General features: G+C 38.3%; 1 protein-coding gene across 1 annotated transcript in view; it reads right to left on the bottom strand.

Annotated features, from left to right (window-relative positions):
- The window catches only part of EGF (epidermal growth factor), a 127,019-nt gene that overhangs the window by 90,787 nt on the left and 10,447 nt on the right, over positions 1-25,785 (bottom strand). The window contains exon 2 of the mRNA XM_023734804.1: positions 2,303-2,502. Coding sequence (XP_023590572.1) covers positions 2,303-2,502 — 200 coding nt within the window. The remainder of the gene's footprint in view (positions 1-2,302; positions 2,503-25,785) is intronic.

The raw sequence follows: 25,785 nt of genomic DNA, 5'->3' as shown, positions 1-25,785 counted from the left end.
ATACATATATATATATACGCACGCCTCACTGGTTTTGCTTTTCTAGAGAACCCAGCCTAAGACAGTGATCAACCATAATATATTAATTATTTCACCTATAGTAACAGCAGAATTTAGATGCAAAAGACAGTCTATTAATTCCATTGGATAATGGAAATTATTTCCAGATTCTCACTGAACCCAATACCAAGCTTTGCCAAATTCTGGCAAGATTCCCTTGGAGTTTGTGCATAGAGCTATGAAGTAGATGAATTTCTTTCTTCTTCTGGCCCCACCTCCTCCATCCTGACCCTTCCCTTCTAAGATCCTCAGTGCCCTCAAGCTGTGTCAGAGTAACAGAGCTTCTCTTTATGCCCTTAGAGCAGTGTTTCCCTTCTCCCTGGGGATAAAAACAACCAAACAACACCCTGTTATTTTCTAATCCAAGCCGTAGGCAGGTAAACTGACTTTCCTGGGAGTGTGGGGGATGGAAAAGCCCTGGTTTGCAGAGTCACAGGTTTACATGATGTAAATAGTCCCACGGTTGCTGATTTCAAGCAATCTGTGTGACATCACTAAGAAGCCCTGGTGGTGCAGTGGTTAAGTGTTTGACTGCCAACTGAAGGGTCGGTGGTTCTAACCCACCAACTGCTTTGTGGCAGTCTGCTTCTGTAAAGATTTATAGCCTTGGAAACACTACAGGGCATTTCTGCTCTGTCCTGTAGGATTGCTATGAGTCAGAATTCAACTCGACAGCAATTGGCTTGGTTTTTTGGTATACGACATCACTAAGGAGACCTGAGGTACAGTGGTTAAGCACTTGGCTGCTAAGTGAAAGACTGGCAGGTTGAACCCACCAGCTGCTCCAGTCTGCTTCCACAAGATTACAGCCAGTTCTACTCTGCCCTATGGGGTGGTTATGAGTTAGAATCTCTCAACAGCAACGGGCTTTTTTATGTGACACCGCTAGTTCTGGAGTTGGGTAGAAATCAAGCAATTGGCTCTCCTGAGACTGTGCAAGCTGATGTCAGCACACCACTGTCTGTGCTAGTCTTAAATCTCAAATAAATTAATCTAGCCGATCCATTTTACCAATTGCTAATTTACCAAGATACACATTGTTGTGAGTTGCCCTGGAGATGATTCCAACTCGTGGCAACCCCATAGCTCACCCAGGTAAATTATTTGCATTTAATAATTATTGTTTATAAAAAAGTGTTTTAGCCCAAAGGAGAGAATAAATGGTGGACTTTTAGGTACAGGCCAATCTATCCTCTCCTGATGAATTGACATAAATTCACAACTCTTTGACTGTTTTTCCTGCTCTGTGACAGGAAACCCTCCAGATTCTTAGACTCAAGGTTTTGAAACTATTCTACAGATGGCTGGAGAATAATGAGGAGCCGTCCTTGTTAAAAGTGAGATTAGCAAGTATTAGAGATGTGATCAAACAGATTAACACCTAATTGAGGCTTTTAAGAATAACTGGTGGGAGAAAGCTTTGGTTTTAAAAAAAAAAAAAAAAAAACAGTAGACACTTTGTATTGAGAAGAAATGCTTAAGGTTCTCTAACCATGTGATCTCTGTAATCCATCTCTCAAGATTTGAGAGAACATTCCTCTTGGGACTCATTTAGGGTTCTACCAGTTAAACAGAAAGATTAAAGATCTTTTGTAGGTACTTTAGGTAAAATGCTTTGTATCTGTCGTCTGTTTCACTGGCCCCCTCCAATGCAAACACTGTTATAATTAAAAGAAAAAATGGCTCCGTCCTACATGTCAGGTGAAAACCTTTGACGATGATTTTATATGGTTAACGAAGAGTTTCTCAACCTCAACGGTATTAACATCTTGGGTCGGATAATTCTTTGTTGTGGGGGCTGTCCTATGCATTATAGGGTGGTTAGCAGCCTATCTGGCCAGTTGTGACAACAAAAATATTTCCAGACATCGCCAAATATCTCCTAGGGGGCAAAACCGCCCCCAGTTGAGAACCATGGAGTAGAAAATATTCATGTAAATAATCTGTTTAAATCGTAAATTGCTAATCTAACTTCAGAATTTAGATATTTTCAAAATCACATTCACATCCTCACTTTCTCCTTTTTGAGAGCCGCTAAATGTCAGTGCCACACTTGTAGGCATGTTCAATAACACAGTAGTAGAGATGTGGATTAAATATATACCTACATATGCCAGACACACATTTGAACTGTAATGTAATTTTAATTTATCTCTGCACTAAGAATTCACTATATCAGATTTGACAGCCTATTTAAAAAAAAAAAAAAATCCCTCAAGTACTATGGGAAATGATACCTTACCTCTTGCCTTGTCCCATTCAGAAAAACTCTTTGCAAAAGTTGTCTTTTTACATCCACCCAGTAGATTCTTTCCTGATTGTAATGAAAATCCATGAACACAGATACTCCAGCATCTGCCACCAATTGCTCATGATTAGTTCCTTCCGGGTCAATCCTAAAGATACCATTTCCATGAGAGAAAATTAAGAAGGGTGCAGGACCTGGGTGGAAAGAAAGAAATCAAATTGTATATTTTCAATCTTATTTTATTTGATTTAGAAAACGTACGTCTGCATGATAATGAACACAAGCAGAATTCACTTTTAATTCCTGGTTTATATTTTAAAAGAATGTTTTATAGAGAGTAAAGAGTTCCTGTAGATGTGCATGCGTCCCTGGGTAGTGCAAACGGTAATGTGCTCAGCTGCTAACCGGAAGTTTGGAGGTTCTAGTCCCAGAGGTGTCTTTGAAGAAAGGTCTGGTGAGCTACTTCCAAAAACGAGCCATTAAAAACCCTAGGGAGCACAGTTCTACTCTGACACACATGGGGTCGCCGTGAGTCAGAAGCAGCTGGACAGTAACCGCTTTGTGACTCATAGATGGTTCACAATTTTGTAAACCATCTTCTCCACAAATTGACTGTAAGAAATGAACATTGCCAAATTTTGAAAAAAAGAACTATTTTAAGAGAAAAGCACTTTTTCCTCTTATCTAGAAAATACCAGATTCAGTTTTAATGTTCAAAAGAAGCCACCTTCTGCACTCTACTGTGGAAAAGGTCTGTGTGAAAGCAAACTTCAGTTATGCAAGCTGGAAATAAAATACAGATACTATTATTTGGGAAATGGACCCCCCTCCTCTGGCTTTGAATTATGGTGTTGGTGAAGAATACTGAATATACCATGGACTGCCGAAGAACGAACACGTCTGTCTTGGAAGAAATACAGCCAGAATGCTCCTTAGAAGTGAGGATGGCGAGACTTCGTCTCACATACTTTTGACATGTTATCAGGAGGGACCCTGGAGAAGGCTGTCATGCTTGGTAAAGTAGAGGGTCAGCCAAAAAGAGGAAGACCCTCAACGAGATGAATTGACACAGTGGCTGCAACAATGGGCTCAAGCATAGCAACGATCATGAGGATGGTGCAGGACCGGGCAGTGTTTCGTTCTATTGTACATATGGTCTCTATGAGTCAGAACCGACTCGATGGCACCTAACAACAACAGCCTTTAGCTCTACCTTGTGATCGGGAGACTTCAGGACAATGACATAGAAGATGGAAAAAATCAGAGCTCTTAAGTGGGAGCAGAAAAAAATGGAAGTGCTGTCCTGTGAAGGCTCTGAAATATTTTGGCCCTCTTAGCGTTGCCACATGAAATATAGGACGTCCAGGTAAATTTGAATAATCTTTTTAGTATAAGTACAATATGCCCCAGATGCTACCTGGAACATACTTATACTAAATAATCGTTTGCTGTTTATCTGAAATTCAAATTGAACTGGGCATCCTGTATTTTTCTTTGCTAAATCTGGTTGGTGGACCTCACTGGACTGCCTGATTCCAGCCAGAATCACTAGGGTAGGAAAATAATCATGTAAATAATCTATTTTTACCATAAAATAGTAATCTGACTTCATAAATATATTTTCAAAATTACATTCATATCCTCACTTTCTCTTTTTGGGGCCTATAGGACCCTAACCCCTAAACCTGGGCTCCTGTCCTATTTTAGGTTATGGCCACCTACCTGCCCACTCTAATTCCCAAGTACATCTGCTTGGGAACCTGATACCTCTTGTTATGGATTAAATTGTGTCCCTCAAAAAAAATATGTTGAAGTCCTAAGCCCTATACTTATGAATGTGACACTGTCTGGAAATAAGGAAGTCCCTGACTTACAACATATTAGAGTTATGGCAAATCACACTTAAACGACCACTCTTTTTTTTTTGGTATGTCTTATCATTAGTAATATATACTACATACAGTGTTGCGGTGTGTAATTTGCTGATGTTATCATTCTCAGAAGTTCACTTCCAGATGTTCAGTTTTATGATTTACTGTTCAAAACACTGCCTTATAGATTTAGTTTTCTAAACTAAGTCATGGTCTTCAGTTGCTTGAAAACATGGACCCAAATGTGGATCGCTTTTTTTATGTATGTATTAAAATATATCTGTAACTTTATATGTAATGTTTGCAAGCCCTAAAGACAAATAAAGATAATATTTATAAAGATACTGATAATAAAAGGCAATAACAATGAAAACTAAAAAAAAAAAAAAAAAGAGGTACTCAACTTATGTCAGAACTGACTTAGGACAGAGTCATTGGAATGGAACCTGTCGTAAGTTGAGGACTATCTGTAACATTTTTTGAAGATGTTATCAGTTAGGTTGACATGAGGTCATACTAGAGTAGGGTGGATCCTAATCCTATATGACTGGTGTTCTTGTAAAAGAAGAGGAAATACACAGCAACAGAGATACAAAGGAAGGGTGCCATGTGACAATAGCAGCTGCAGGTCGAAGAATACCGGGAGCTACCAGAAGCTGAGAGAGAATCCTCAGAGCCCTCAGAAGGAATCAACATGACTGATACCCTGATTTGGACTCTTAGCCTCCAGAACTGTGAGACAATAAATTTCTGTTCTTATAGGCCACCCAGTTTGTGATTTGTTATGGCAGCCATAGGAAACTAAGACACCAGCACAAATTACTGTCTGACTCCAAGTGGAGCTTGCGTTTGGTGCCCTGAAGTGAAGCCGGGGGTGATTTTATCCCCTGCAGCCAGGTTAGTTTCCCTGGTTTCTCCTGATCAAGGGTGACGAGGCTCCTGCCACTCTGTCTTTAGATAACTATGGAATCACGGGGACGAGTGGGGGATCAAAGGAGAATTCTAACATTCTTGCTTCCCTGCTGGGCTTACTCTTTCCTGTATTAACATTAAACCTTCATAACTTAATGTGACTTAATAAATGTGTTTGTTGCTATAAGGATTAAACAAGATGATGGATTCGCATCCTCGTACTCAAGGTTTATGTTCTTGAGTCAGAAAACGTTAACTCTGCCTTAAAGAGTACACTGGAATAGGGCAGGGAGACAGATCTGTGAGATCATGAGAGTTAGAAATAGCATAACATCTAAGAGAATTAGCTGGAATCCTTCTTCCCATAGCTTTACGGCAACACACGACTCCCCGGACAGACATGCAGAGGAGCCCATGCTCCATTGAGGCTCATGTTGCGGAATCACAGGGACATCTCGGGAGAAGGGGAAAGGGCGTTGGACTGAGAGCCAGGAGGCCCAGTTTCTATTCCTGGCTCCTCCAACTTCTCTGGGCATCTCACAGGACCTCCCTGCTGTATCAGAGGATTATTGGGAGGAACAAATGAAACTATAGATGTGAAAGACTTTTGTTAACTGCAGAGTTCCTTGGAAACCCTATGGAGCAGTTCTACTCTGTGAGTAGAATCAACTCAACAGCAACGGGCTGTTGCTGTTGTTGTTGCAGAGTACTGTGCAATATAATTTGACACTGTTTATTTCCACAACCAAGGGCTTGCTACATGGGTCTGTGCCACTGTTCAGATTTGAACTCATGGACTGGGATGTTAATGTAACTCATCTTTAATACAACGACGTATCATGAAAAAAAGGAAAAGGAGTCCTAAGTTTAAAGGAAAAGGATTCTCTGGCGAGAAAAAAACAATAGTTACTAATTTGTGGGCCACAGATGACTGTGGATCTATGGGTTTGTTGCCAGGCTCCTCTATTTGATATGTGTATCTTGCATTCTCTCTTAACCAAATAAACATATCTTATATGGATTGTTAGTTTTTAACGCATTGATCCATTGATGAGATCGCTAAACATGTTATTCACTTAAAAGTATCACTAAATGAGAGATTTTCAAGAAAAAAATAATAAAGGAAAGTAATGCTAAACATTTTAGTATTCCCTACCCCGGAACAATCCTTTGTACATAATAGGAACTTAAACTTTTTGAATGATTCAGTCAATCAATAAAGACAAAATTGTGTTACGTTTATTTGTTTGGACTTTTACCAATAGAGAGACTAGCAGATCTATCAAATTCATAAAAGCAAGAGTCTGACAGTTGTTATTTTACTAACAGCAATAATAATAATAAACTTTCACACCCTGATCTCATTTATCCTCAATAGAACATCATGAGCTAAATAGGTCAGATATTCAAGTCAGTAAGTCAGAGAGAAAAATCTGAAGAATACTTAGGTTCATAAAACACAAATCATAACATTAACTTCAGTAACTTTTCAAAAAATAAATACAGAATATTTATAAAAATACTAAGTGTACATATGAAGACTATATTTTATCTTCAGATTTTGTACCTCCAAGGGTGATACGTAGCATCCGGGTTTATCATAGCATATAAGACAGTAGAGGTTTCTCAATTCAGCATTCAAAAAAAAATCACACAGGGTGCGTGTGTGCATGTGTGTGTGTGTGTGTGTGTGTGTGTATGTGTGTTTTCCAGATCCTTTCCCTTGAAATTCCAATTTAGTAAGTCTGGAATCACTGGAGGTACAAACAATTAACTCACTGACTGCTAACAAAAATGTTGGAGATTTGAGTCCACCCAGAAGTGCCTCAGAAGAAAATCCTGGTGATCTAGTTCCAAAACTCAGCCACTGAAAACCCTATGGAGCATAGTTCTACTCTGACACATGTGAGGTCACCACGAGGCGGAGTCGACTTGATGGCAACTGGTTTGGCTTTTTGGTTTGGACTAAGGGCGAGAAATTTGTTTTTTGAACAAGCACCCTAGGTGAATTCTTACATCTTGGTGAATTTAGAAAAGATGGATCTAGTTCAGTTGAGGAATTCATCTTTCAATTCTGTGATTTTTCCCAAAGAAGCACTGCTAGTTGGTGGTGGAACTCAGATCCTGCCCTCCCAATCCAGTACTCCTTCCACAAGCAAGCCTGCATTGTTCTGGGTTGTCATGTATGAAGACATCATAATCTTTGTTTTACTTACGTAACTGATTTTAGTTACACTTCCCTCAGAACACTATTCATTTCTCCTACACCGACAACATCACTTTATGTAAACCAGGACCTGGACTGAGTATTGGTAGAAATGAAATGCAATATGTTTTAAAAGATAACAAAAGACCTGGAGAATTAGCCTTGGTCAAATAGTCACTATTCTGTACTACTACTGTAAATGATAAATAAGTTAGTGTTTTTTCAGACCTGTCAAGGACTCTAGAAACACCCGGTGTGTGGTACAATCTGTGGATATGAATGTCAGCAGGGTGTGCGTGTTTGAACAGCTGAAGCTTTCCACGTCAAAACCTACGGTGTTTATTTTGGGTGCAATTCAGTAAGAGTAAAGTGCGTAGAAAATCAAACATCATTTCTGAGAAGTATAAACCAAAAGACAGCTTACACATCACAGTAAATCAATCAGAATCTCTGACTTCTCAACCTGGGGATTAGCAGGGGATCTTCAGGAATTAGAAGAAGTCCAGAATGTTTGGTGCATATTGAAGATTTTTTTTATGACTACAAAGATCTGGAACCTACATGGCACAGAAGGTCGGGGCAAAAAGCAGATTTTGTTTGAAGTGAGCGGCAGAAACACAACATTTCATAACATGCAACTCTTCATCTGCTGTGAATCTGTGGGAGTGTTCCCACCCAGGTACATGAGGAGAGAAATTGGCTGTCTTCTGCAGGCCTTGGGGGCAAAGGCTCATGGGATCTGGTTAACGTGTGAATGATACTCGCAGCCAGATTGACAAGAAATCCTGATCCTTTCTGGGGTCAGCATTGCCACCTGCCCTCACCACCACAGATTTCTTGCTGTAAATCTAGAGGCAGAACTAAGGGCTCACAGGACAAAGAAAGTGAAAAGAAAGCTTCTGGACCTTCAGGGTTCTATAATGCCATCAGAAAAGAATGTAGCTTTAAACTGATGGATGCAATGTAAGAAAGCCCAACGCCTTCTCACACTGCTCCCCACCGACAGCCCCAGATAGGAGTCATTCATTGCTGGTAGTAAGTAGTGAGTATCATCAGAGTAATAATAGCTAACATCTTGTGTGTTATCTCTGGGGTAGCGCATTGCAATTAACTTGTCACAAGTCACATGGCTTATAAACAGCAGAATGAGGATTTGCAGCTATGTCTTTCCGACCACAGAGTCCTAGTTTTAAACATCATGCTTGATTGCTTCCATGTAGCATACTCCAAATTAAATTAACGAGGAACTCTTACCATTCAGCATTCTGCGGTTTAGGTGTTTCAAGGACTCCATTTTAGGAAAGGCTATTTCAGGTATGTTCACCATGAGGCTGAATCCTTTGCATCCATGTTCCAGGAACTAACTATAGAATAGGTCCCTTTAAATAGTTTCCTCTAATCACGCCACTCGAATTATTTTAAATCTAATTCTGTAACATAACAAGTTGTTTTATACAAATACTACTGTATATTGATGTTTCTTAGCCAAGAATATTTCAGAGTCATAACTCGAAGGCAACAGGTGTAATAATCATTCAAAAAGAGGTCCCTAGGTGGTGCAAATGGTTTGAACTTGACAGCTAACCTAAAGGCTGGGTGTTCAAACCCACCCAGAAGTATCACAGAAGAAAAGACCTGGTGATCTGCTTCCATTAATATTACCCAAACCTGACCAAACCTGTTGTCATCGAGTCGATTCCAACCCACAGCAACCCTATAGGACAGAGTAGAACTGCCCCATGGGGTTTCCAAGACTCTAATCTTTATGGAAGCCAACTGTCACCTCTTTCTCCTGAGGAGCTTTTGGTGGATTCGAACTGCCAACCTTTCGGTTAGCAGCCGAGCACTTAACTACTGTGTCACCAGGGCTCCTTCCATTGATATTACAACCAAGAAAACCCTATGAAGCAGTTCTACTCTGTAATACATGGGGTTTCCACGAGTCAGAATTGACAGCAACTAACAACAACAGTAATTGTTCATAGGTAGGCTAAGTAACATCTTTTATATTTTATTTTTAAAGTTATTATACAATAGAATTGACTTTTTTGTCCTTTGGTGTACAGTTCTATGAATTTTAACACATGTATAAATCAATGTAAACACCACCCTAATCAAGATAGGGAATAGTTCCACCACTACAAAAAACTAACTCATACTAATCCCTTTATGGGCACACCCTGTCCCCACACTTAACTCCCGGCAGTCACTGCTCCGTTGCCCATCACTATAGTTTTGTCTTTTCTAGAATGGAATCAAATGCATATATTTAAGACTGGCTTATTTCATTCAGCATAATGCCTTTGGGATTCATCCAAGTTATTGCATGTATCAATAGTTCATTCTTTTTTACTGCTGCGTATCCCATTGTATGGACATACCACAATGTTTTTATTCGTTTACCCAAAGAGTTCATTTGTTTCCGGTATTGGGCCACTATATACATTCATGTACAGATTTTTGTCTGAATGTAAGTTTTTATTTCTCTGGGATAAATATATAGAAATGGGATTGCTGAGTCACATAATAGTATAACTTTATAAGAAACTACTAGACCATTTTTCAGGTGGCTATACAATTTTGTGCTCTTACCAGCAATGGACAATAGCTCTGTTACCCACATCCCTACAAGAACTCAGTATTTTCATGACTTTTTTTTTTTTTAGCCATTCTGATAGGTGTGTAGAGGTACTCATCATGGTTTTAATTTGTATTTCCCTAGTGACTAAGGTAATAAATTACAGCAAACTTAATGACTTAACACTACACAAATGTATTATCTTACAGTTCAGTGGTCAGAAATCCAAAATGGTTTCACTGGGCTGAAACTAAAGTGCCAGCAGGGTCATACTCCCTCTGGAAGCTCTGGGGGAAAATCTGTTTCCTGACTTCTTCAGCTAGAGCTCACTCTTTACAGTCCTTGCTTCGTGAGCCCTTTCTCTTTCGTCAAAGTCAGCAGCATAGACTTTTCAAATCTCTTTCTCCTTCCATAGCCTTCTTCCTTCTTTGACCTTCTTGCCTTACCCTTGTAAAGACCCTGGTGATTCCATTTAGAGTTCACCCAGATAATCCAGGATAATGTCCGCATCTCAAGATCACATCAGCAAAGTCCCTTTTGCCATATAAAGTAACATTCAAGATTCTGAGTATTAGAATGTGGATATAATTAGGGTTCATATTCAGCCCAACACAGCTAATGATCTTGAGCATCTTTTCATGGGCTTATTTGTCATCTTTATATCTTCTTTGGTGAAGTGTCTGTTTAAGTCCTTTGCCCATTTTTTTAATCAAGTTATTTGTTTTCTTACTGTTGAGTATAAAAGTGTTTTTATATTGTGGATACAAGTCCTTTGCCAGAGACATGATTTGCAAATATTTTCTTTTAGTATGTAGCTTGTCTTTTCATCCTCTTCACGCTGTCTTTGGCAGAGAAAATTTTTCTTTACTTTTGAAGAAGTACAATTTATCAATTTTTTCTTTTATGAATCATGGTTTTGGTGTCATTTCTAAGAACTCTTTCCTTAACCCTTGGTCACAAAGATTTTCTCCTGTGTTTTCTTCTAAAAGTTTTACAGTTTTACATCTTAAACTTAGATCTATGATCCATTTTGAGTTAATCTTTGTGTAAGGTGTGAGGCGTGAGGTTTATTAGGTTAAGGTTCATTATTTTATTTATGGATGTCTAGTTGTCTCAAAACCACTTGTTGAAAAGGCTATCCTTTCTCCATTGAATTGCTTTTGCAACTTTACCAAAGATACAATGGTCATATTTGTGTGAGTCCATTTCTGGATGTTCTATCCTGTTACATTAATCTATCCTTGGCCATTACCAGAGCTCAGTATAACTTTTTAAACTCTTAGAACAATGCAGTTTCGTAGAACAGTGAAATCTGTTATAAGATTTCTGTGCTGTAGTTAACACTTCATCTTTTAATTAAGCATGTTTCAATATTCCTCAGCTTATCAGCATAAATTATGTTGAAGTTTATTTAAAGACCATCACTCCCAGACTAAAATGCATTTGCCAACACTTAAACATTAGAAAAGTTTTTCCAGATGTTTCACAAAAAAAAGAGACAAATCACTATCCTCATCTGTCTTTTGAGTTTTACCCCTATATTTTCAACTCTCTGCTGGATATCTCCATTTGGGGATACCCTACAGCCTCAAAAGATCCTCTGCATGTTAAAAAAATTGAGCTTATGCAACATCCTCTGGATAATTCACATTTATTGAAAAACTTGAATTTGATACAGCAATTCAAAAATCTGGTTTAAAGTTCAATGTATTTTAACATTTGGTTTTTGACAGCTGTGTAGACAAAAAGTTACCTCATAATTACATATATGTATTTTTTTAATAATATTTTATTGGGTTTTTGGTGAAAGTTTACACAGCAAGTTAGGTTTCCATTTGACCAATTTCTACACAAATTGTTCAGAGACATTAGTTACGTTGATCACAATGTGCCAACATTCTCTTTAAGTGTGTTCCATTTGTTCCCTTTCCAGTATTCTAGATTTCCTTCCCCCTTATCTTCTCATCTTTGCTTTTGAGAAATCGTTGACTTTTTGGTCTCATACTGATGGGTTTTTTTTTTTTAAGTAGGGCACCAATATTACAAGTAATATCTTGTATTTTGAGTGCCACTCTGTTACTTCACTACAAAGTGATCTCAGGGAATAGGTTCGGTTCTAGGTCTAAAGAGTGTCTCAGGTTGATAGTCTCCAGAGATCCTATGTTCTCCACTGTTCCAGTTTGTCCGCCTTGTTTTGTTTCGTTTAATAAGAACGTGAGATCTGCTCCATGTTTTTCTCTCATTCTATCCAGGACCAACTATTGTGACCCTGATCAGAATGGTCAGTGGTGGTAGCCGGGTACTATGAGTTCTTCTGGTCTCTGGGTAGATGAGGTTGCAGCTCTTGTAGACTTGTTTCTTCTCTGAACTTTTGGTAACCATCTTACTTTTTTGCTCTTGGAGAACCGAGACCCATAGTTGTGTCTTAGATGGCCTCTGGCAAGCTTTTAAGACCCCAGATAATACTCACTTCACTAGGATGCAGATCATGATTTTTGTGAACGATGTTATGCCATTTGACTGAGTTGTCCCATGAGACTTTGGTCCTAAGACTTCAAACTCAGAAAATCAATGTTGGAAGGTGTTTGATTATGTATGAGGAGTATCTGTACTTGTGTCTTCAATGAACATATGTAGGCACCCACATATTTGTGTTTACACGTACCTGTAGATACTTCCATCTGTTCTCACCTTTGTACTTATCTGTACCTACCCGTACTCCAATTTGCCGATACCCATCCATAGGTACTCAAATGCTTCATATTGCTTTGTTGTGCTATGTTCAGGACATCCACAACTGGTGCCACTTTTGCCATCACCAAAAATAAGTATCACCTACAGTATAAAGCATACCTTCCTCACAGTTATATTTATATCAAAAGGAAGAAATGCTTCATGGAATGTATTTACAAAATCACACAGATTTCATTTCTTAATCACATCCATCAATTACGTGCAAATTTTGTTGAATTAGAATAACACATTTCTGTCATCCTAGATCACTAAATGCAAATTATTCAGAAGGTATTGCATTTTATATTCTTAATAAATGGATTAACATGGAGAAAATTCTTTTCTTAGAATATTTTTTAAAAAAATCGGTTATAAAATTCTGTTTGCAGGTTTTCTTTCTAAAGTGCAGACGTAAGAGTTTCTAATAGATGACATATTTGCATTGACTCAACAACAATATCATGTAACAATGGAAACATTTTCAACACCTGTTTTCAAAATACTGTCTTTGTGCATTAATTTCTTACAATTAGCAGTAACTTGCTCACTCATTATTAAAATGCCACCTTTAACTTTGAGAGATAAAGTTTCGTTTTGTTGTTTTAGCTATTTTTGAGTAGCATACTACTGACATCTATTTGTCAAGGCAGAAAAGGTCAAAAAATATGAAACATTTGTCGTTTTTTAAAAAGAAAAATATGTTAACATTTTGATTATTTTCTTAAATGCTTTGCTTCGAGATACTCTGTGGAAACCCCGTGGGATGAATATTTTCATGATTACTCCTGGTTATAGGTTGATTTGTGCCCTCCAAAAAAAGATATGTTCAAGTCCTAAGCCTTGGTATCTGTGAATGTGGGTGTATTTGGACATAGGGTCTTTGCAGATGTAATTAGTTGACATGAGGTCATACTGGAGTCGAGCAGGCCCTATTCTAATATACTGGTGTTCTTATAAGAAGAAGAGAAGAGACAGACACAGAGGAAAGACGATCATGGGAAGACGGAGGCAGTAGCTCTGCTACTACCTGCCACGGAATGCCAAGGATACTAGATATCAGTAGAAGCTAGGAGAGAGGCAAGGAACAGAATCTCCTTCAGAGCCCTCAGAAGGAACCAATTTCTGCTGCCACCTTGGTTTCAGACTTGTAGCTTCAGAACTGAGAGAGAATAAATTTCTGTTGTTTTAAGCCACTCAGCGTGGTGCTTTATCATGGCAGCCCTAGAAAACTAATACAGACCCCTCCTCCCATTCAATACAATGTATTATAAAGAGTTTATTTTAGTCTTGTTTTTATAGAACTAACTGTATCAATGACATCCCACAGCACTTTGTGCAATTCCAGCTTCAACTTCTTTGATGCACAGCTTCCCTGGGAAGACTGCTGTGAACACATTTCCTGTGTAGGCCTCTCTGTGATCTCACACAAGAATCCTTTTTGCTGATGCTCCCTCCAGTAAATTCAGTAGTTCAGTCACCACTGTGTACACTACATTTTTTTTTAATAAAATATTTTTTAATATATAAATAAGTTATTTACTACTGAAAAAAATTTCTTCTCTGATTCATTTTTCATTTATTGGCTCATAAAAAAAAAAGCAATGTAGTTCTTTGTACATTTTATCATTGAAACAGAGAGACACCATTCAAGAATGAATAAGATCATTGGCACTGGAGACAGGATACCCATGCTGATTCTTTCCTGGTTCCACTACATACTAGCTGTGTGATCTTCAGCTCTTTACTTAACCTCTCTGTCCTTGGGTTTTCTCATCTTTAAAATGGGGATAATAATAGTACTTGCCTCAAAGGACTGTTATGAAGGCTAATTAATTCATGTAAAGTACTTAGAATACTTAGAATCTTGTCTGACACATAGTGAGTTCTCATAAATGTTGGCTATTATTTTCTACCAAATACCATAAACTCAGATGTATTACAAACACCTTTACTTTCACTCAACTGTGTAATTTTTCTAATACGTATTTCCTTCCAACTTTCAATGACGTTTTATATGTAGTTTCCAACAGTGTTTTCTGACAAAGAAACACCATTTAACTTGCTATCATTTGGTTTCCCATGTATTACTTTAGTCATGTTTTACCACAGCAGGAAGCGGGACGAACAAGTGTTTCACCAATAGTATGCGACTTTACCTTTTTTGCTATAACGTAAGAAATCTCAAGAGAGGCTTCTAAATTTGTTATCACTAAGCTTAGTAAATGTAGTAGTCTTTAATGTCATAACTTTGAGCACAATTGTAAAAATTATAAAAGTTGTTTTCATACTCTGGATACTCATTTTACAATCTCTTACTTGTCATGACGCCCTCATGTCACCATCAGCTAACAATTCAAGGCACATTCTATAGTTGTGAGATTCATTACTAATGACAAGTGTAAATCCACTTTTCAAGCTGTCTTGTTATTTTCTCTCTCTCTTCTTCCTTTTTTTTGTCAGATCTAAAGAGATTTTCATTGTTATTACCTCCTATGTAGCCAATGAAGAGTTCATTCTAGAAACAAAAAAAGTGTCAGCTCTGTCATTTCCTCATTGTTCTTTTGGGCTTGTATGATTAGTATTGTCTGCAATCTTTCGCAGGAAAGTTTTTAAGCCACTTGCCAAATTTGTGAGAGTTAGTTTCAGAAAAATCAAATTATAGGGTCCGTAAGTCATCAGGTAAACTTCAGCCACCCCCGATCAGGACCTCTGAGCTGTGGAGTTCCCACTCTCCCCTCAGGATACCCTATGTGTAGGAATCAGTGATCTCACCACAGTCCATCCAAGTACACAATTAATGTTGAGTAAATATTTGTTGAATTGATTTGAATTAATTCATTTGTGTAATTTATGTGAAAGGGAATCTCAGCCTTACTTCCAAAGTGCTTTCAACATAGAGAACTAAATGTATTAAGAAACCTTCTCCAAACCAACATAAAATTATCAGTACTTTTTGGTAGGAAGAACAAATGAGATCATTACATCTGCAGGTTTTCAACAATAAATCTTGGAAATTGGCATGTGCATTGTAAATTTTGTAAACTAAGATTCCAGGGTCTTGAGTTCCAGGTCGTACAGTATCCTGACGAGTTACTTCATCTCTCTGGATCTCAACCTCTCATCTGTAACATGAGGCAGTTGGGCTACGTCATCTTGAAGGTGTCTTCTAGTCTAACATATATTAGTTCAATTCTTGTCCTTCGCATATTATAGAATTTAATAGTTTCCTCATTTGTAAAGAGTCCTAAGCTTGTGGTAAATTCCTAGATAAATATTATTCATCTTAACGCCTACTTCCTGTGTAATATTTCCTTCTCTCTGTTTCTCTAAATCTCAAATACCAGATCCATAATGTGTCATTCTGAGCTCTACTCCTAATGGAAATAAAATAATCAACTAAAAGAAACAATTTTTCCTGAGTGACACTTTTCCCTCAACACTCTGAAGGAAGTCTACAAAATTAATCAATCGGACAAATCTATAAAAAATTTATTGAAGGTGCAAAATTTGGGGTGGGTCTTATTTATTACTAACACAATTACCTTTGCATCTTACTATTTTTAAAATAATGTTCCTCAAATTGCAAGGCTAAGCAAAATAAATATTTGCCTATAGAAACTATATTCTGAGCTTTCCTATACATGTAGACAAAAACAAAAGAGAATTAGAAAGAGTTGGAATCTACAAGTCTCCTGAGTCCAGTTTCAGTGTTCTCATTAATCCCCACCATGATCAATGACAAGTTCTGGGCCCTAGCTATACAACTGTAAAAATACTTCATATAATTATCTTGGGATGTTCGAGGAGAATGTGAAAAATAGAAAGAATAATTATTTAGAAAAAGTAATTAGTTGGGGGTTTTATGCCATACTTTATCATCAAAGATAGTAGCAAATCACAAAGAACAAGATGGTTGTTTGGACTTGGCCCATTCCAGGGAACCAACTTCAGACTTCTCTAAGCATCGTTGAAAGTTTGAAGAAATAGGTATCAGAAAAATGACACAATTGAATGAAAGTAAAGGTGTTTCCAATATGTCTCAGCTTAAGGTATTTGGCAAAGAGGAATACCAGCATTTACTGAGAACTCACTATGTGTCAGGCAAGATTCTAAACACTTTACATAAATTAATTTATCCAGTCTTCATAACAGTCCAGTGAGTCAGGTACTACTATAAGCTCATATCAGCTGCCTAACTGGATCATATCAGTTTCAGAAGCTGAGGCCGAATAGGACATGCTAGACAGAGTGCATTGACTGTGGGTGCGAGAACTCCTTCTGGCAGCGTAATGCCGCAATCAAGTGTGACACTGAAACAGCTCCATTTTTTCCTGTGACAAGATCAGTCCACCTGTGTGTCTGAAGTCATTAATAAAAACAAGAACAAACCAGCTGCTGTCAAGTCAATTCCAACTCATGGCAACCCCATATGTGTCAGAGTAGAACTCTGCGCCTTCGGGTTTTTAATGGCAGATTTTTCTGAAGCAGCCACCAGATCTTTCTCCCAAGGCGCCTCTGGGTGGACCCAAATCTCCAACCTTTTGGACGGGAGCCGAGCATGTTAATTGTTTGCACCAGGGACTCCTTGGTACAATTAATAAGTTGAATTAATAAAACCTGGTAATTTCATAGGCATCAACATAACTTATGTTAAAGGGGTGAACACACACAGTGCACTTCTGGTTAGCTTTCCGTCCCTAATGATAATACACCCACATTGAAAAACAGTGCCTGGCTGTCATACATTGCCTCCCATGGGAACTACTGGGTGCTTTTTAAACGCATTGAGATTCTAGAAGGAAATTTTTTGTTAATATTTTTCCTCTTACATGAAACTCTTGCCATGATTCATTAACATAACCAACAGACTTAAAAGTTCAGTAGATTTGTCAGATTTGTTCTCCAAAATCAAATAAGTCTTTTGATCCATTTGTTGTTGTTGGGTGCCATTGAGTGGATTCCAATTCACAGCAACCCCATGTGACGGAGTAGAACTGCCCCCATAAGGTTTTCTTGGCTGTAATCTTTACGGAAGCAGACTGCCAGGTCTTTCTCCCGAGGAGCTGCTGGGTGGGTTCAAACCTCCAATCTTTCAGTTGGCAGCGAAATGCTTAACCATTGTGCCATCAGGGCTCCTTTTGATCCATACAGTGCTTTTAAAATTCTAAACAATATTAGTTGAATCTGAAAAATATACATTTCCTATACTAGATAAATTAATGTTAATGGTAACTTTTCAATTTGCCTGCATCCAAGGGGAGATTAAATTCCTTTGCATTGAAAATTCTATCGTAAATAGAATAATATGTAGTTCAGAGGAAGGGAGAAAAACAGTAGACGGTCCCTGGCAGCTACTGCCTCCAGGAATGTTTTTAAACCTCTTAAAGGGAGGACCCAAAATGCACAGGATTGGTGTCAGCAGGCATGTATTATGACATGTTGAGTTTGACTGATCTTCCATATTTTACCTGTTTCTACAAGCGTAGAGTTTATAGAAAAAGAAAGAGCCTTCCTCAGGCTTTTGAAGTTTTGACCAGAAAAGTGAAATGTGAATGAAATAAAACACTGTTTCTCAACTGGCACACCATGTGCTCAAGAACCAGGCAGCTGCCATGATGCTCTTATGATTTTGTATCCTAGCAACAACCCACCCACAAAAAGAACCGCCTCATGAATGAAATCCGCTTACTACACACAAAGCTGGCCCATAGCACCCTGACAGGCTGTTTTGAATGAAGGAAAAGGGTAGTCCTTTTCTCTGAAAGGCTTTCTCTATCCTATCACTGGAAGGGGGCTTTGCAAATAAATCAGCACATTCCATGAATCACTGTCATGGGGTTATGCTGGGTCTCAAATGCCTTCAACTCACACAAGTTCCAGTGTACTAAGCGCCCTGGGAAACCCCTGGGAAACCTAGACACTGAGAGACATAAGCAGGTTTAGCCAGGCTCGGGAGAATCAGAAAATGAAGGTCAGAAGTGAAAACAGACGCACACACCAATTCAAACTTCAAGTTTAGCAAGAAGGTCAAGAGGTGATGAGAAGTCCCGAGACTATGGCCCTAAGACACCTTCTGACTCAGAACTAAAGCCATTCCCGGAGACCACCTTTCAGCCAAACAATAGACAGGCCCATAAAATAAACAATAACACCCAAGAGGAACGTGCTTCTTAAAACAATCAATTAGATGAAATCTCCCAAATGCAAAGATGAGAAGGCATGAAGGAGTAGAAAATCTGTACAAAAGGAACTGGGAACCCAGGGTGGAAATGGAGAGAGTGCTGACACATTGTGGGGAATGCAACCTGTGTCATGAAACAATTTATGTACAAACTATCGAATGGAAAACTAATTTGCTCTGTAAACTCTCACCTAAAGCACAGTAAAAAAATTTAAAAAAAAAAAGAGGTGATGAGAGTAGGAGTTCCTGCCTTGTATTTGGCTGAAACAATTGAGGTTTCTATACATTCACTAATCCCCAGCATTGAGAGGAAAGCTCTCAATGATCATGTTAAGGAAAAAAAGACCAACACCTAAAGAAAAACATATTTACATACATTATTCCACAGCAGCCCTTGTTGGTGGCTAGTAATATTATTGGCCCTATAAAATAAAGTAGAAATGGATTTTCAGATATAGCGAGACTTTTCAAGAATGTAAATGTCCCTTCTGTTTAATATAATTTTTTCTTCTTCTATACCCAGCAAAATGTTACTCATCCTTCCTGCCTCAGCTCTATGTCGTCTTCTTGTCATGGGCCTCAACAGACAGGACAGCTGAGGATGGGCCTGGAATGCTGGTACTCAAAGACACTTTAGTTTTATTTAAGAATCTTTACAAAATGAATTGGCATTCTTGGTTCACCTACTATTCAGGTAATACTTCCTTCATGGTAGGTAGCATTAGCATTCTAGATGAAAGTATTGACCTATAGGCAAGAAGTAGAGCTTTCCAATGCTCCAGTATTTGTTACTGTTGTTGTTGACTTTTCTGGTTCTTTCTTAAAGTTAATTCTAGCATTACTTTTTGTTTCTTAGCTCTAGGATTGCTCCAATTTGGAATAATAACTAAAATTAAACTAAACACTAATATGTTCCCTGGATTTTCAGAATTTCATGAAAAGAGATTTAGAAATTCCTTGAAAGAAAGTATAGTCTTTAAAACTGATGTGGACATTCTGAAAGCTCTCTCAATGCAGTAGTTTTGAGTCGTTAGTTTTTGTTGTTGTTCATAACAAGTTTACAAAAATGACCTCAGTGAAATAATTGCTGAAGTAACTTAAATCAGGCAATTTACACATAAAGGAAAGTTACTGATATCTTCTCCTAGTATTCTCCATTGTAATCAAAGTGACTAAAGGTTAAGAATGTTGAACAGGTTTTAGAAAACTGGTTTTCCAGGTATGGAGTTTTTACTGTCTTTCATCTGAGGTTTAATGTTTGATTTGTTTTAACTCTATGTCTGCATTAAGAGATGACATAAAATAATCTAGATAAATTGGTTCAATGAAATCTATAAATCATTAATAAATGTGAGAGAGGAAACATAGTCCTTGATTCACAATCCAAGCCATCTGATTCTCCCAATAGTAGATGAATCAACTAAGGAATATTCTGAGCTTGAGTCTCTGTTCATATTTAAATCCTATGCTTGGCCCTACCAGCCAGCCAGTGACTACAAAATAAGCGCACGCTTCTTTTTCATACTCAAAAAATTTTGGAAGATTTCACTGGGAAAATTGCTGTAAAATCCTACCCTAGATTTTTCTGAGAGATTGTTGTATCTCCCTCCCTCCTGCTCACCACACTGGTGGCTTTATCTGACCTCCTCAATCTGTGGCCACACCACAGAGCGGCCACTGTGAGGCCATCATACTTCTAGAGGACCATCCCTCCTACCTACCCATCTGACTCAAGAGAGGTCTGTGTTTTCATTGTACCATTTCACCTGAAATGTGGGATGGACATTTTTCTCCTTTTCCTCAGCAGAAGTGAGAATAATCTCTAATGTTTAGTACCCTTTTTAAGGATTGGGGATAATGGAATAACTGGCCAGGATCAGACCTATTCTCTTTTTAAGCCAGTGCCCTGCCTCACCTCTGAGTTGTATTCACCAGGTCAATGAAAGCATTGGAACTGCTGCTGTCCTTTCTAGACTAAGAGAGAGGGGAAGACATCTCGTCTCCAGGGAGATGAAGAGAGAGTATTCCTGCCACCTGAGACCTGCCTCCAAGAATCTTCACTTCCATCTCAAGATTAACATTCTGCCAATGCAGAAGAAAGGAAGTAAGATTGGTTTAAACCCTGGGACCACAATTCCTCTTCTGAGAAATAACTTTTTTTTTTTTTTTTTAGCAAAACACTCAAGTGCTCTATTTAGTAATGTTGGTGTCAGAAGCAGGACACAGAGAAGACCACCAAGGACCCCTCGCTGCTGGTGACAGTTCAAGTGCAGTGCCCACAAAGGCCCTTTGTGCCCAGTTGTTCTGTCACCACTACCAAGGAACTCGGTGACTCTTTCCCAGGTTCAGGCTCCACTCCTTTTGTAGTGAACTCTTTGGGTTTATATATGAGCAGTTTTGGAGGTCTTTTCTTTGGTAAATCACGCTTTTGTTCTGTCTATTTGGGGTAAGATGCGTGAATCTCTATGCCTTCAGCAGCTGTTTAACGGGGACCTCAGTTTAGATATAGTTGTCTTAGGGATTCTAAGCATGAGCTCCTTCTACTCTCACTCTGGAGCCTCATATTTCTTGGAAGTGGGCTGACTACCATATTTTATGCAAATAATGCATGCGTTACACGTTTTTGCAAACCACACAACTCCTTGTGCGTTATTTTCATAAGCGTGCTATACCAACATTTTTTTTGCATGTTGCCAACTTCAACTTCATTTTTTTTTCTGTCCAGTGGATTTAATGTTACCAGGATAAAACTGATCTCATGGAACTTTATTTAAGGTAGATATTTTCCTAAACCAAGTGCAACCAATGGTGAACTGAATGGGCTCGTGATGGAAATGGTACACCGTGTTGAAACCAAAGAGTATGAATGCATGAAGAGTTAGAAATTAGTAAGTAAGAGATGATCCTGGGCCTAAAACAAGAACAAGATGTTTTCTATATTTTACTGCCTTCAAAGTCTTAAACTGAAATGTAATTTTTTATAAGCAATGCCTTTGAAATCAACAAATAAAAGTCACCAGAAGAAATGTGTTTTCATCTTAAAATAGGTCATTTTAGTTTATTCATTCATTATCATCATCATCACTCAACTCTTGGAACCCTTAAAGTTCAATCCCTCTTCACTATTATCATTGAGATATCTCAGAGCTGCCTGCAGACTCTCTTCTGTGACTTATAAACTGTAGTCATCATCATCATTGCTTTCTGCCTCTTCATCTTCATCATCCATATTTTGATGGCACACAATCCCAGCCTTTCCGAAGCCATTGCAGGTGGTTTCTGGGGTTATTTTCCCCCAAGCAGAAGCCACCAACTTGCAGACTTTTGTAAACGTCGCACACTTGGTGTGAACTCATGAATCCCAGACTGCACCCACTCTTTTGCTCCAAGTCATCCAAAGATTGCTGGCCTACAGTGGTTCTCATTCTCATGGAAAGGCCATTCCTTTTCATGAATGTAGAAATCCAGATGAAACCAGCCTTGAAATCTGGGATTCCTCTTTCATTTGTCAGATGCGTCACTTTGACCTGAATCACAACAGTAAAGATGTTTAATTTTGTTTCCTTTGAGAAATGATCCACTCTTCCAAGGTATCCTCCAACTCAGGCCATTTCACTTTGGGCCCACGACATGTGCGCTTTCATGGATTCATTTTCTCCAGCTCCTTTTTCTCCTGTCTCCATTTGCAAATGGATGACTCTCCAACCTCGACCTCTCTCACTGTCACTCTGTTGCTCGTTTCTGCTGCCCTTGCAAAGGCTTTCGTTTTGAAGCTGGTGGTGTAGGACTTGCGTTTAATTCCTGCCATGATCCTAAAGGGTTCTAAGATTTAGATTTATACACTGAAAAAATGCACACCATACAATTGATAACTGGCTGGTTCTAGCAAAGACATTGCAAAATTCATATGTGAGGTGTACAAGAAGCAAATTGCTTTTTCTATGCTCACAAGCATATGTCTAAAGTGATTCATGATCTTTGATCAAAGACATTGGCACTGATAAGACATAATTAGTCTATCAAATAAGCAGACCTAACAGAGCTTAATGGTTTCACATAAAATGATCTGATAAGGTTTTTACATTCAACTGTGTTGCGCCGAGTGATCATGTATCAGTTTTGCTTTGTTTACTCCTCCAATTAAAAGCCAGAGTCAGAAGATGACTGTAATAATTATGTCGATGCAGACTGAACCAAGATTCCCATTGATAGCCACTCGATGGCATCTATGCTAGGGGAGGCTTCACTTTGTTTACACTTCCAATTAATAGCACGTGATTTATAGACAGGTTTCAGTAGGTTCAAGGTTCCAATTGATGGACTCAAAAGCAACAGGGATATAACTATTAACTTAAATTAATAGAAACAAATGCACGGTTTCAATTGTTTATTTTCCAGTTACTAGGGTACTATCAAACTTGATCCATGACTTCTTGACCATGGCTTATAACTTTATTACACAAATATGACCAAAAGTAACATTTCTGGACTATTGAATGAAGGTGAATGAGGCCAAAATTCACTTCTGGAAATGTCACTAGACGCGTGCGTTATATGCATGGATGCACTATGCCAGAAGTTTTTACATAACTGCATCATTTCCGAGGGTTATATGTATGTGTGTGTTATTTACGTACTAGTTGCAAAAAATATGGTACACCAAGGATTGAATTTGCAGTGGCCACTTTGGGAAACTTCTGTTTGGTGCCTGGGTTTCGTTGTTGGTTTCCATTTGTGTTATTTGAACACTCTTCTTGGACTGGCTCCAAGGGAAATCAGTCTGGTTCTAATAAAGAAAGTCAGACTGGATTTGACAAAGGCCTCAGAGAGTTTTTTTAAATGGGTTCAGCCAAGTTCAAAGGGTCTAGGACCCCTCCATCTGGCACTCTGGCAAGTTATATTGACCCAGAACCCATGTTTTATTTTTTTTCCATCAAAATGGGTTTGACCTTACCAAGGACAACTTGGAGTTGAAGTAGCTACTTTAGGGAACTGGGATCCCATTTGCCTTGTTTTGTGTTGTGATGTCTAAAAGTGTTGTGCTACTTAAAATTGTTGATTGTCATAAAAAGGACAATCATAAGGCAGAACATAGGCACAGGCCCTATTAGCCCGTAGTTTGAGTGGGCCTGGCAACCACTTGGACAAACTTTCCTGTGGGTTACGTATAAAACTGGATGAGGTTCTCCTTCCATCTTGTTTTTGTCCTGAGCGCTTGACTTTGACCCAGAGGGAGCATATTTTGTTTTTCCTACCCACTGTCAAGTTAGGGGCCCAAGAATGACCGTTGCCAACCTCACGGGGTTGTTTAAGTCTCAGTACTTTCCACTTCTAGGAAACCTGCTTTCCATATGTTCTGTTGTTCTTAATTCTTGCACATATCTTTCTAAATGATAATTTCACTAAAAATGATTTGGGCCTTCAGTGGATACTTTGGGAAACTTTTAATATAAATTGAAAAGTGCACTGAAAAAAGGATAGGGTGCTTATTTTGATTGGTATAACAAAGCCTCAGAAAGGCAAACTTACTCTAAAATTGCATCTCTAAAAGATTCTTTAAAGCATGTAGAAGATATAGTTACATATATGTAATATTTTCCTACCTCTGGACAGTATTACCAAATTTGATTATAATATCCCTTCAAAGAGTTTTATTCTGATTGGTTTAGATATAAATGCACACTTACAGAAATTGAATAATCCTCAAAGTCCCCAAAATTAAAGAAATTAAACCTCAAATATTTTCAATGTTTACCCATTTTCATAAATTGGATGTACTATACACTCTTCTTTGAAAGTAGGGTTAATCATTATGTTTCGAGATATTTTGTCTAAAATTTTCTTCAGTTGACTTTATTTTGCTTTGCATACCACAGAAATAACCAAATTTCCTTGTCAGTTGCCTTACTTTTGTAATGAATTCTCATCAGATCTTTCTTAATCATGGTCATTTTTCAGTGTTGTCATCTGCAGATTGTTTTTACTCTAACTCCCTGAAAGCATTTGCAATCAACCACAACCCAGAGTATTTCAACAAAAACAGACTGTCTCAGAAACCCATGGACATGACTATGCCAGATATTCTGAGTGTGGACTGCTAATAACACTGCTTAAACCACTGGACTGAATAAAGATTTCTAGAACTCTTGTGGAGAAGCTGATGGTTTCACAAGACTGTAAACCCAAGATAGAATGGAACAGCAACTGATTACATAGGACTGAATGGATTGAAAGATTGTTATGGGTTTTGTGGGGAGTATTGCTGATGTGTTCATGTTCTATTTTCTGGATATAAGCAACCTCTTATCTCTTAAACTATCTATAACTTATAACAATTTCATCTACCATGTTTTTTTGCGAACAAAGTGAGACATTTATTTTTTTCTCCCTGCCTGATTCCTCTGGAATAGGAAAACTCTTCATAAGTGTTCTTATTTTTATGCAATTTTTATTTATTTATTTATTTTAATCTGTCCTCCTTGTTAACAGGACATAATGGAAATCTTGGTTACACAACCAAGATTTGACCGTAATCTCATATTTGAGAATGATGTTCATAGAATCAACTATGATCAGACTTTGTGTGTGTGTGTGTGCTTTAAGTGAAAGTTTACAGCTCAAGTAAGTTTCTCATACAAAAATTTATACGTACATTGTTATGTGACCCTAGTTGTTCTCCCTATAATGAGACAGCACACTCTTCCTTTACACCCCAGATTTCCCGTATCCATTCAACCAGCTCTTGTCCCTTTCTGCCTTCTCATCTCACCTCCAGACAGGAGTTGCCAATTCAATCTCATGTATCTCCTTGAGCTAAGAGGCACACTCCTCATGAGTATCATTTTATGTTCCACAGTCCAGTCCAATCCGTCTGAAGAATTGGCCTCAGAAATTGTTTTAGTCTGGGCCGATAGAGAATCCAGGGGCCATGCTTTCCGGGGTTCCTCCAGTCTCAGTCAGACCATTAAGTCTGGTCTTCTTACTAGAATTTGAGTT

The sequence above is a fragment of the Trichechus manatus genome, unplaced genomic scaffold (genome assembly GCF_000243295.1).
Source record: "Trichechus manatus latirostris isolate Lorelei unplaced genomic scaffold, TriManLat1.0 scaffold00071, whole genome shotgun sequence".
NCBI classification, from domain to species: domain Eukaryota; kingdom Metazoa; phylum Chordata; class Mammalia; order Sirenia; family Trichechidae; genus Trichechus; species Trichechus manatus.
The sequence above is the reverse complement of the archived record's forward strand: the minus strand, read 5'-3'. Positions and strand labels throughout refer to the sequence as shown.